Here is a 12,844-nt window from a genome sequence, read left to right on the forward strand (position 1 = left end):
GTATATGGAAGTTTTGCAAACATGAAACTTCAAAGGCTGTCGTACGAGTCAGAAAAGAAGAACAAAAAAGAGCAAAGCTTAGAAGCATACATATTCTCAAAGGTCCAGCAGGTTTGGAGGTTGGTTATTTTGTTTTTTGAATTGCTCTCTGTCCCTAATGTAGCCAGCAGTATTTCATTCGAAGGACAGAATCGTATCTTTCTTTTCCATCCAAATCTTGGAGCCAGTCCTCCACGCTCTCCTGATGTGAAGGATAATCATCTACAGCCTAGAAACAACCAATTTGATAGCCAAATTTTGATTTGTGGTGGATTTGGTTCTGTTACAATTTTCAAGTATTATTCAGTGTTGTGCCCTGCTCTGATGATGCTGTCCTCAAAGAGGAACATTCATGGTGCCGACGGCATCAGAGACGACGTTATTAAAGCACCATCTCCTTTCCCACTACAATAGCAACAAAATAGGAAAACAGGGGTTTCCTTGCTCATCGTGACCGGTTCCTGCTGAGGAGGTGTGCCACATACAGTTGACTGATTGCTGTAATTTGAAGCTTCTTTTATTTGGCCTTCCTTGCAGACACCTGTAAACACTAGCTTGCACCTTTAACTAATGGATGAAGTGGCTCATTCACCACAAAAGTCTTTCATCCGTTATCCTGTGCACACTATGAATGTTGTTGTTTAGTTGTGTCAGACTCTTCGTGACCCCATGGACCAGAGCACGCCAGGCACTCCTGTCTTCCACTGCCTCCCGCAGTTTGGTCAATTGAATAGATTTCTATGAATAAAAGGTACAGTGGTACCTCGGGTTAAGAACTTAATTCATTCTGGAGGTCTGTTCTTAACCTGAAACAGTTCTTAACCTGAAGCACCACTTTAGTTAATGGGGCCTTCTGCTGCTGCCGCGCTGCTGCTGCACTATTTCTCTTCTCATCCTGAAGCAAAGTTCTTAACCCAAGGTTAGCGGAGCCTGTAACCTGATGCGTCTGTAACCTGAAGCATATGTAACTTGAGGTACCACGGTAAAGGTAAAGGACCTCTGACAGTTAAGTCCAGTCACAGAAGGCTCTGCGTTGCGGCGCTCATCTCGCTTTACAGGCCCAGGGAGCTGGCGTTTGTCCGCAGACAGTTTTTCCGGGTCATGTGGCCAGCATGACTGAGCTGCTTCTGCCGAACCAAAGCAGTGTACAGAAACGCCATTTACCTTCCCGCCAGAGTGGTACCTATTTATCTACTTGCATTGGCATGCTTTCGAACTGCTAGGTTGGCAGGAGCTGGGACCGAGCAACGGGAGCTCACCCTGTCGTGGGGATTCGAACCGCCAACCTTCTGATCGGCAAGCCTAAGAGGCTCAGTGGTTTAGACCACAGTGCCACCTGTGTCCCCCTTTTTATGAATAGATAACAACAAGTTGCTCAATACAGTGGTAGCTCGGGTTACATACGCTTCAGGTTACAGACTCCGCTAACCCAGAAATATTACCTCAGGTTAAGAACTTTACTTCAGGATGGGAACAGAAATTGTGCGGCGGCGCGGCCGCGGCAGGAGGCCCCATTAGCTTAACCTGCAGTGGTGCTTCAGGTTAAGAACAATTTCAGGTTAAGAACGAACCTCTGGAACAAATTAAGTACTTAACCCGAGGTACCACTGTATATTGAATCACCTCTGTTAGTGAATAAAACAGTCTCCCCCCCCCCCCTCTTTTCACAGACTTGGCTTCGATGTCCTTGGTTTCTTCAGCTTTAAGCCCAACGAGAAGAGATGGATATAAATATCTCTTTACTATCCAATATCTGTTCAGCCACCTTGTCCTTGGTCAAAGCAGGCGCCAATCAGACAGAAGCGGGCATTGGATTCCAGCAGGTGGCAATCGGACTGATACTCACTTTTATAGATTTGGCGACTCTTTTGGGAAACACAGTGGTGTTTATCTGCCCCTTGATGGAGAAGAGACTCCGGACAGTCACCTATATGTTCATCATGTCCTTAGCCATGGCAGATTTTCTTGTGGCTTGCCTGGTGATGCCATTTAGGTAAGAAATCTGACAAAGGTAAGCTGCTTCCTAGGGTTGGGGTTTAACCTTTTTTTTAAAAAAAAAAATTTTTACGAAATTTTCCATTTTAACAATCCAATCCAATCATATTAAGTATTCCAAATTATACAAATACATATCATATAGCCCAAATATTCTGCCAAATTATAAATTTTTGTTGGGGCTTCCATGCTTCAGGTTCAGTGGGGTGCTAATCATCTTATGTTTCTACTGCTTTGAGTTTCCAATAGTTCCGTCTTTAAATCTTCCTGTTGTTAAATCTTCCTGTTGTCTTTAAATCTTCCTGTTGGAAGCTCTTGCAGCCGATCGGAAGCCACGGAAGCCGCATCGGATGTTCAGCTTCCAAAAATTGTTTGGAAACTGGAATACGCACTTCCGGGTTTCGATCATTTGGGAGCTAAGGCATTCAAGATCCAAGGTACGACTGTAAACAACTATTAGACTTTTAGAAGACATCTGAAGGCAGCCCTGTTTAGGGAAGTTTTAAATTTTTGATATAATAATAATAATAATAATAATAATAATAATAATAATAATAATAATAATTTATTATTTATACACCCCCCATCTGGCCAGCCACTTTGGGCGGCTTCCAACAGAACACTAACATACCATAACCTATTTAACATTAAAAGCTTCCCTAAACAGGGCTGCCTTCAGATGTCTTCTCAAAGTTTGGTAGTTATTTTTCTCTTTGACATCTGGTGGGAGGACGTTCCACAGGGCGGGTGCCACTACCGAGAAGGCCCTCTGCCTGGTTCCCTGTAACTTGGCTTTATCATGTTTTTAATATTCTGTTGGGAGTGGCTGAGGAAACCGAACCAGATGGGCGGAGTATAAATAATCAATTATTTTTTTTTTAATTATTATTATTATTATTATTATTATTATTATTATTATTAGACCTATGTTCAGTATTCTATGCAACCTATACATAGTTGTGATGTGAAGGCTGGGAGGAAAACAGCAAAGCGGCCCCAGCCATCGACTTTAGCTTCATCTCTTGGTCTCTCCTTTCAGCATCGTTTATGAAGTGACTGGCATTTGGATGTTTGGGAGAGAGTTCTGCAAAGTCTGGATCTCATTTGACGTCATGTTCTGCACGGCTTCCATCGTCACCTTGTGTTTCATCAGCCTGGACAGATACTGTTCTGTCGTAACACCCTATCGTTATTCGAAGAGGATGTCGCGGCAAAGGCAAGTATGTTTGGCCCCCTTGTTGGAGCAGAGCTGCCGAAGCCTCTTTGGAACACGGACAAAGCTTCTGTTGCAAAACCTGATTTGCAGGTTTTAAGGATTGAGAAAATGCCATTGTTGCTCTTGCAACTCAGGAGGAAGTGAAAACCTAAGAGCCATTTCATTAATACAGTGGTACCTCAGGTTACAGACGCTTCAGGTTACAGACTCCGCTAACCCAGAAATAGTACCTTGGGTTAAGAACTTTGCTTCAGGATGAGAACAGAAAACATGTGGCGGTGGCAGCAGGAGGCTCCATTAGCTAAAGTGGTGCTTCAGATTAAGAACAGTTCAGGTTAAGAACAGACCTCCAGAACAAATTAAGTTCTTAACCCGAGGTACCACTGTACCTTTCGGCTTCAAATATATATAAGCTGTCGTCAAATTTACATGCAGTGTTACCTCGGGTTAAGTACTTAATTTGTTCCAGAGATCCGTTCTTAACCTGAAGCACCACTTTAGCTAATGGAGCCTCCTGCTGCTGCCGTGCCATCGGAGCCCGATTTCTGCTCTTACCCTGAAGCAAAGTTCTTAACCCGGGGTACTATTTCTGGGTTAGCAGAGTCTGTAACCTGAAGCGTATGTAACCCGAGGTACCACTGTCTATGTAACTGTTTTATGTATGATATCGTAAATAGCTTCAGGATTCCTCATAGGACGCATAATAATAATAATAATAATAATAATAATAATAATAATAATAATAAATATAATAATGTGCAGTCTTATGTCTGAGGGTGAATTGCATATATTTTGCCTTCATCGCCAGCTGGAAACTTGTATGGCCAGCCATGGGATCTTAAAAGGGTTCTGTGGTTGAGAAAAGGAGGCTGCATATCACTTAACTGGTTCAAAAACATTAGGATCTTCTACAGAAATTGAATCCCAAAGCTAGTGAGCGATCTGCAACCCAATAAGTTGGTGCTTCAAATCTTTTCTCTTCCAAGAAACAACAGGTGGCTTCAGACAAACTACTAAGCCTCAGTCTCCCTTTCTGCTGTACTTATGTAAAATTGACTCATGTGCAACCGTGTATATGTGCAGCAGCAGGAAATATATAGATGCAAACCAGGAAGTGGTGGGAAAGGTGCAGTCTTTGTGGCTTGCAAGGAGACGATCTCTCCTCCCCCGGAGCTGGAAGAGGACTTCAGTGAGGGTGGAGGAAGCCCCAAAGAGATGGGAGACGCAGCAGGGCTTTAGTTTACGCTGCTGAGCCCCCCTGCCTAGAAAGCGATGTGCGGGGTGACACAACAGCAGCAGTCACTTTTCTGCATGGCCTCCAGGCTAGTTGAAAAGTGTTATGTGGGGAGTGGGAAAGCAGGGAAACAAGGGGAGTTTAGAGGCTTGCTCCCCACTTGAGGGGAGTTGTACGGACGCGGGTGGCGCTGTGGGTAAAACCTCAGCGCCTAGGACTTGCCAATCGCATGGTCGCGGTTCGAATCCCCGCAGCGGGGTGAGCTCCCGTCGTTCGGTCCCAGCTCCTGCCCACCTAGCAGTTCGAAAGTACCCCTAAGTGCAAGTAGATAAATAGGTACCGCTTTAGAGCGGGAATGTAAATGGCGTTTCCGTGTGCTGCTCTGGTGCCGGTTCGCCAGAGCAGCTTCATCACGCTGGCCACGTGACCCGGAAGTGTCTGCGGACAGTGCTGGCTCCCGGCCTCTAGAGTGAGATGAGCACACAACCCTAGAGTCTGTCAAGACTGGCCTGTACGGGCAGGGGTACCTTTACCTTTTACCTTTACCCCCACTTGAGATTTCCCTTATGTGCGCAGGGGCCCAGAACGTGACCCCTGCGTAAGTGGGAAGAATGCCTGTATAGGATAAGTAAAGGCAGCGACAACTTTACTAAGATAACGTGAACATCCTTGAACATTCTAAATCAGTCTGTACAGTGGTACCTCGGGTTACATACGCTTCAGGTTACATACGTTAACCCAGAAATAGTGTTTCAGGTTAAGAACTTTGCTTCAGGATGAGAACATAATTCATGCTCTGGCAGCACGAGGCCCCATTATCTAAAGTGGTGCTTCAGGTTAAGAACAGTTTCAGGTTAAGTACGGACCTCCGGAACGAATTAAGTACACCTGAGGTACCACTGTGTATGACAAATATTCTAAAGACAATAAAGCAACATTTTCTTTTTGGCAACCCTGGAGCAGAAGCATGTATCAAAAATCCTGATCTTTCCTCATTTTCCATCCGCAATGTGGCCAAAAGCATTGGCTCATCTTCAAGCACCAGTTACAGCAAGTGGGGTGTAGCAACAGGTATTCCAAGAATTCTTTTCTTTTCATTTACAGGTGCATCATAATGACCTGCACTGTCTGGATCTATTCTTCCCTGATTTCCTTTTTGCCCGTCATGAAAGGCTGGAATGAGATACCCGGCGTGGATTTTGACGCGAGCAAAGAGTGCCTCTTTGTCACCAACTGGGTTTTCGCCATTGTAGCTTCAGCCCTGGCCTTCTTCATCCCCTTCGCCATCATGTGCAGTATGTACTTCTTCATCTACCGCGCATCCAGACTCAAGGCCTCCCGCATCGTCTCTCAGACCCTTGACCTTCACTACCACCCACAGAGTAAACGCCAGAACAGCCTGCAGCTGGAAAACAAGGCAACACGTACCATCAGCATCCTCATCTCAGTCTTCGTACTGTGTTGGCTGCCGTATTTTGTCTTCAACGTATGGTTGGCCACCCAAGGGGCCAATTCCACCAGCAAAGTTCTTGTTGGCACTTTCAAGATCATCACCTGGCTGGGCTATTGCAATTCCACAATCAACCCAATGCTCTATGCTTTCCTCAACCGGGACTTTCAGCGAGCTTTGAAGAAGCTGTTGACCTGCAGGCGCGGGTCTCAAGTGGACATGGGCGAGGATACTGTTTCGATAGTGACGTTCACAAAGACAGCTCAAGACCCCAGAGCGCAAGGGGAAAGAAGATCTATGTTCTGCAACTCTGATTAAGTCTTTACACGTGTGGGCAGGAGGAGAGTCACTGGAATCCTTCACCATTTAGTATGGGAACCCTAGATATAAAATGGGTTTTGGGCTGAACTTGTAATGCAAAACATAAGCATGGTGAAGTTTTTTCTTGTGCAGCAGGTGAATAGCTACAGGGGGAAATAGCTAGAATATGCCAACAAAAGAAGCCATTGATTATTCTAGCCGGGGCTGGATTTGAGCCCTTTCTGTGCCAAATGTAGCAGAGTACCAGTTAGATCCATTAAACTACAGACCTGGGTTTTAGCTTTCTATAAGACACAGCTATTCTGACAGGTTGTCTTTGCCATGACTACCGTTATTCCCTTTGGCTCAGTTTCTCCACCGCTATTTCCGATGCTGTCTCCGGCTCAAATCACCACTTGAATCAATGGCTACGTAGGGTTGGTATTCCTTTTGTCTGTTTTTGTTCCTCGCGGGTGGTGCTGTGGGTTAAACCACAGAGCCTAGGACTTGCCGATCAGAAGGTTGGCGGTTCGAATCCCCATGACGGGGTGAGCTCCCGTTGCTCGGTCCCTGCTCCTGCCCACCTAGCAGTTCGAAAGCACGTCAAAGTGCAAGTAGATAAATAGGAACCGCTCCGGCGGGAAGGTAAACGGCATTTCCGTGCGCTGCTCTGGTTTGCCAGAAGTGGCTTAGTCATGCTGGCCACATGACCCAGAAGCTGTACGCCGGCTCCCTCGGCCAATAAAGCGAGATGGGCGCCGCAACCCCAGAGTCGGTCACGACTGGACCTAATGGTAAGGGGTCCCTTTACCTTTTTAAAACACAGCCATTCTGAAAGGTTGTCTGCAACAGCCTTTGCACTACTGTTATTCCCTTTGGTTCAGTTTCTCCACTGCTATTTTCAATGCTGTCTCCAGCTTAAATCACCGCTTGAATCAATGGCTAGGTAGGGTTGGTATTCCTTTTGTCTGTTTTTGTTCCCCACTAGTGTCCTTCTTAAACCTCTGAAGGGACAACTGCAGAAAACTTTTGAGAATCGATGGTCTAGGATTAACCACAAAATCAAGACCTTTCTGGTCAACCCCCTGGTCTTAGTAGGCATGTTGGTGTTCAGCAGAGACTTTATACCGTATTTCCGCTCTATAAGACGCACCAGACCACAAGACGCACCTAGTTTTTGGAGGAGGAAAACAAGAAAAAAAAATTCTGAATCTCAGAAGCCAGAACAGCAAGAGGGATCACTGCAGGGAAAGCAGCAATCCCTCTTGCTGTTCTGGCTTCTGGGATAGCTGTGCAGCCTACATTCGCTCCATAAGATGCACACACATTTCCCCTTACTTTTTAGGAAGGAAAAGGTGAGTCTTATAGAGCAGAAAATACGGTAAATTGCATTATACTTCGTAAATGGCAGCAGAAATCAGAATATACTGTCTAGGATCCAAAAGGTCATGTGTGCTACAGGATGTTTTCAGTTCTTCTTCCTATTGCAGCCTGCAAAAAAAGAGATTGGTATGGCTTGGGTAACCCTTCAGAGTTAGGTACAATGTGAAGGATGCGATCCATCTGTGAGACAGAGAAATATTTGGCAAAGATGCATGGCTCTTTGGATTGCAGCCAATGGAAAATGGCAAAAGGAGTTACGCTGGTTATTATTTAAGGGGGGGGGAAACAACTGGATCTAAATAAAAAAAGACTTTATTAAATCAGACTTGAAAAAAGTCACAGTAATTAAATGCACCTAACAATTGTTCCAAGTGCATACTGTACACCGCCAACCCAAATGGATTGATCTTGCCATTTTATAAATAAAATTAACATATTTACAGTGAGAAAAGGGTGTTATTAAGCAATAACATCCTGGTAAAGAAATGTGTCAGAATGATTACTACAAGCCTGCAAGATTACAGTGGATGCTACATCCAGGAAATACAAAATAATAATAATGAATTAATGCTTAATTTGTTATTGTTGTAATTCAAACCCAGGTTCAACCAGATTTTTTATTACTAAATCTTCTTCCATCTTCATCTAAACACTTTTCAATAACTTCTACTGTGTAGAAACAAATCACCATTTGCTCTAGAACTGGCTACCAATAGTAAAACTATTCTTACTTTATCCTCCAGGGACAAAATATAGAGGGTTTTTTTAAAATATATTTTAAGCTTGTTTTAAAGGTCTTCATGTCTTAAATGAATGTAATCAGGACCTAGATGTCAGAGTTAGAGAGACCACTTGGTTCTATAAAAATACAGAATTTAATTCTATTTACATAATAGGCATCCTTTCCAAATTCCCTAGAAAATATTAGCACAATCCAAACACCGAAGGGTGTGTCGCAGCTAAGGTAGGCCAAGTTATGGTGTGAAAGTCATCTGAAAAGCGTTAAACAGAAACGATTAGCTTCGTCCCATGATAATTTTGTGCATAAAACTGAAATGAGAAAATAAAGCTCTGAGCAGGAATCTTCCAGTGACATTGCCTGATGCTGGATTATCCTGCTGGGTGACCACTCCGAGATCTGTCCAGTGTGCTCATAATAATTGTGCTATCTTGTTTACTCAGCTATCTTGAATGCTTCATTCCGGATGTACTCATTGTCCGTGACCTTTGCCTGAGCACAGGCGTCGCTGGGAACTCGACATCTTCAAATAAAGGGTTTTCAATGATCTCTGCAGCCTCTGGTCTTTCCGTGGGGCTTGGAGACAGCATGTGCTTTACCATCGCATACTAAATGGAAAATAGGGAAAATCTGTGAGATTTCAGGCAGTGGAGGTGTTTTCAGTTATCCTCAGTGCCCAGCTCTAGTCTGCCCCCCGACGACAAAAGAAATGCAAAGACTCTCTTTGCACTGCATTTGAGAAGCAATTTGGGCTCATTGTAACCCCAATATTTTATTTTAAAATTCCAGTGATTAAATACCTATTTTACTTATTACTTACTTCTCTTGGAGGTCTTAAGACTCCTTTTTTCCTTTGCAAAACTCTAAGGGATTTTTTTTTTAATGAACAATTTTCTCAATGAAATGAATTATAATTAACGGAGGTTTTTGCCCAACAGAATGGTAGGGAGGTATCTGATATTTCTATCTCTGAAGCTAAGATAGAAAACGTGATAGAAAACTGCTTGTGGAACCCACACAAACTGATTTAATTAATATTAGGAGAGCTGATGCTTCTAACTTTTGGGTTATTTGGGTGTTGTGTGGACACAGTGGTGCCTAAAGGTAAAGGGACCCCTCACCATTAGGTCCAGTTGTGACCGACTCTGGGGTTGCCGTGCTCATCTCGCTTTATTGGCCGAGGGAGCCTGCGTACAGCTTCCAGGTCATGTGGCCAGCATGACCAAGCCACTTCTGGCGAACCAGAGCAGTGCATGGAAACGCCGTTTACCTTCCCACCGGAGCGGTTCCTATTTATCTACTTGCACTCTGACGTGCTTTAGAACTGCTAGGTTGGCAGGAGCAGGGACCGAGCAACGGGAGCTCACCCCATCATGGGGATTCGAACCGCCGACCTTCTGATCGGCAAGTCCTAGGCTCTGTGGTTTAACTCACAGTGGTGCCTAGCCCCTGTTAACTTAATATTGTGGATTTCTCCACTTATTTCTATAGGCAGCATTTTAAAATATTTTATTATATGGCCACTTACTTTTTCCTCACAGAAGTTTTGTACCTTAAAGGTCAACCTGAGTCTACTGATAATTCCTCTCTTGTGTGTGGCTTGTGAAGTTTTGACTACATAAGCATGTGACTGGGAATACTTAATCAGTAATTAAAAGGACTGGAGTGCTTGTGCATAGCAAATAAAACGGTGGGCAAAATACATTCCTTTTAATGTGGTGCCAGTCTTAAATAAACGATTTAACGACACACAGTACTAGTGTTAGGAGAGCAAGCATAAACCAGAAATGAAGCCCAAATAAGATGCAATGGAATCCCTTTCAACATTAATTATCTTACGGACTTCTTTCATTGACATCAATTGACGTCATGATAAAAGTCGTTCCCCTTTGAAATCACAATAAGGCATGTGAATTTTCTAATGAAGTGATGCACCACCATTATTTATTTTGGCTTGTTAAAATGTTATCCCCAAAGATAAAAAAAAAATTCCACAGCTTAAAATTATAATCCAAGCAAAGTTTGAAAATAAACCACGCAACCAGACCAAAGTTATATTAAAACTTACCTCCTGTGGATATTTCTGAATGAAGAGTGGAGGGAAAGTCAAGTTCCTTACTTCGCTCAATGTCTGTAACAAGAAAAAAATATTTAAGCCGTTGTATTGTCATTTGAAACATTGTTCTTTACAAGCCATACACTTGCTTTAGCTTGAAGCCCTGAACTGTACTTCTTTAGATAACAAAAGCAGAAATCACATTTTCCACAGTGCACAGAATCATGCAGATCCTAAACTATGTAAGCTGCCCTGCATTTCTAGCAGAGCCAAGGGCTTTCTGGTGGTTCCCTCACTGCGAGAAGTGAGGTTACAGGGAACCAGGCAGAGGGTCTTCTCGGTGGTGGCACCCACCCTGTGGAACGCCCTCCCTTCAGATGTCAAGGAAATAAGCAACTATCAGACTTTTAGAAGACACCTGAAGGCAGCCCTGTTTAGGGAAGTTTTTAATGTTTGATGTTTTATTGTGTTTTTAATATCCTGTCGGGAGCCACCCAGAGTGGCTGGGGAGGCCCAGCAAAGTAGGCGGGGTATAAGTAATAAATTTATTATTGTTGTTGCGGTTGTTATTATTATAGCACTACCTCTGTTATTTATCCCATCACACATTGAGTTTTAGATTGAAAACCACCAGAGTAGGGCCTGTCAGTTGGAAGTTTGTAATTCTGTGTGCCAAAGGGTCTGCCCTGCTACTGAAATAGCAAATATTTAACAGAGAAATTATAGAAATTATAGAAATCATGGACATTTCTATCTGCACAGTTGTATTAAAATACTCCAGTTATTGTATGTCTTCCTAGATCAGGGGTAGGCAACCTAAGGCCCGTGGGCTGGATGCGGCCCAATTGCCTTCTCAATCTGGCCCATGGACGGTCCGGGAGTCAGCGTGTTTTTACATGAGTAGAATGTGTCCTTTTATTTAAAATGCATCTCTGGGTTATTTGTGGGGCATAGGAATTCATTCATTATTATTTTTTCAAAATAAGAGTCCGGCCCACCACATGGTCTGAGGAACGGTGGACCGACCCACGGCTGAAAAAGGTTGCTGACCCCTGTCCTGGATACATAAAAATGTAAGGTGTCATCCCACTTTGCAGTTCATTTGACCGCCAATAAGTGGTCACAGTATCTGCCATGGATGCTGTAGTTCAGATTCCTGAACTATAAGGGGTTGGACCAGATGACCTCTGGGGTGCCCCCAAACTCTACAATTTTATGGATGGCCAGCCCAGGAGAGCTGTTTAATGAAAAGGGGGGGGGGGAGCAGGCAGTGTGCTGGATCCAGTCTCTCCCCCCCCCCCATTGAATGCTTTTGGGTTTGGTACACATTTCAGGTTCCATGGAAGCTCGTATCCCTTTTATATGTAACATTTGGGGGTTTCCCTTTAGTGGACGAACATATTTAAAAAAGAAGAATTTACAAAATCAAGACCAGTGATTACCAGAGCAAAAGCCCACTGTTGTGCTCCTTATTTTGGGGTGGTGATGGTGGAGAGATCATTACACATATGCATTTAAAATTATGAATTTAAATGAAAGGTCACATCTTGCTTCTGGTGCAAGAAAGCTTCCCAAAATAGGTATTGCACCCATCATTCCCTTTATATTGTACAAGCTTTCAAAAGTGTACAATACAAAAAACTGATATGAAAACCAGCCCCAACTTGGGCTCAGTTTGAGCATTTGGCGTAGTCTACAATCTACATGGCAACATACTTTTACGGGTGTCCCTGCCTATGGTGTCTCCAGAACACCCGAGGTAGCATTCTGCACACCCAACTTTAATCTTATTGCTAAGCTAAAATCTACTTTCTCACTGGGAAGAGAGAAGGATAGCTTCTAGCAGGAGGTACCTACCCTGACTCTCTCCATTTGAGTGCTGAAAGGGTAAAGGAGCTCAAACAAGATCAGCCCCAAAGAAAAGATATCCACTTTGTGTGAATAAGCGTTTCCATAGACCTAGAGAATTCAAGACAAAAAAAGTGGTGGTCAAGCAATTGGATCTTTTGAACTCATACAGGTCACAATTATTCCATCCTACATCTGTTTATGATCAAACCCAACAAAATATACAGAATTGGAGCGAACTGTGTATCAGCCGATATCTAATAAACTTTAGCTGGTTTTAACAAACGTTAATGGATAATTATTTCATTGTTGTTGTTGCTGTCGTTTAGTCGTGTCCGACTCTTCGTGACCCCATGGACCAGAGCACGCCAGGCACTTCTGTCTTCCACTGCCTCCCGCAATTTAGTCAAACTCATGCTGGTAGCTTCGAGAACACTGTCCAACCATCTCGTCCTCTGTCGTCCCCTTCTCCTTGTGCTCAGTCAGCTTGTACCCGAGACAAGATTTTTAAAAAACCCAGCTTCCTGGTTCACAGTTCATATTTACAGTCAATAAGCTGTTCTAGCATCTAGGTTTTAAAAATT

At 43.6% G+C, this 12,844-nt stretch overlaps 2 protein-coding genes across 4 annotated transcripts in view; one reads left to right on the forward strand and one right to left on the reverse strand.

Annotated features, from left to right (window-relative positions):
- Positions 1-1,713: 1,713 nt before the first annotated feature.
- Positions 1,714-7,449, forward strand: LOC310830270 (histamine H2 receptor-like). Of its 2 annotated transcripts, XM_083710049.1 has the most exons (4): positions 1,714-2,032; positions 3,074-3,250; positions 5,589-6,564; positions 7,073-7,449. In XM_083710049.1, exons 1-3 carry the CDS (start codon positions 1,761-1,763, stop codon positions 6,250-6,252), a joined length of 1,113 nt encoding a protein of 370 aa, XP_083566175.1. In that variant the 5' UTR covers positions 1,714-1,760; the 3' UTR covers positions 6,253-6,564; positions 7,073-7,449. The 2 variants fall into 2 exon arrangements, 1 of the variants encoding a protein (XP_083566175.1); XR_014557513.1 differs by lacking the exons at positions 5,589-6,564; positions 7,073-7,449 and having other exon boundaries at positions 1,925-2,050; positions 3,074-3,180.
- A 462-nt stretch (positions 7,450-7,911) lies between these two features.
- The window catches only part of EIF2AK3 (eukaryotic translation initiation factor 2 alpha kinase 3), a 39,767-nt gene continuing 34,834 nt past the window's right edge, over positions 7,912-12,844 (reverse strand). For both annotated transcript variants that reach the window (XM_083709125.1, XM_083709126.1), the window contains exons 15-17: positions 12,270-12,371; positions 10,425-10,487; positions 7,912-8,964 (exon numbers count right to left, since the gene is read on the reverse strand). In XM_083709125.1, coding sequence (XP_083565251.1) covers positions 8,800-8,964; positions 10,425-10,487; positions 12,270-12,371 — 330 coding nt within the window. In that variant the 3' untranslated portion in view covers positions 7,912-8,799. The remainder of the gene's footprint in view (positions 8,965-10,424; positions 10,488-12,269; positions 12,372-12,844) is intronic.

This window comes from Podarcis gaigeae (genome assembly GCF_964106915.1).
Source record: "Podarcis gaigeae genome assembly, chromosome: 13".
NCBI lineage: Eukaryota > Metazoa > Chordata > Lepidosauria > Squamata > Lacertidae > Podarcis > Podarcis gaigeae.

Bases quoted from the DNA above. Each gene is read 5' to 3' on its own strand.
- LOC310830270 (XM_083710049.1), top strand. From the start codon at position 1,761: ATGGATATAAATATCTCTTTACTATCCAATATCTGTTCAGCCACCTTG. The intron at 2,033-3,073 runs GTAAGAAATCTG...CTCTCCTTTCAG, and splicing joins TGCCTGGTGATGCCATTTAG to CATCGTTTATGAAGTGACTG. The intron at 3,251-5,588 runs GCAAGTATGTTT...TTTCATTTACAG, and splicing joins AAGAGGATGTCGCGGCAAAG to GTGCATCATAATGACCTGCA.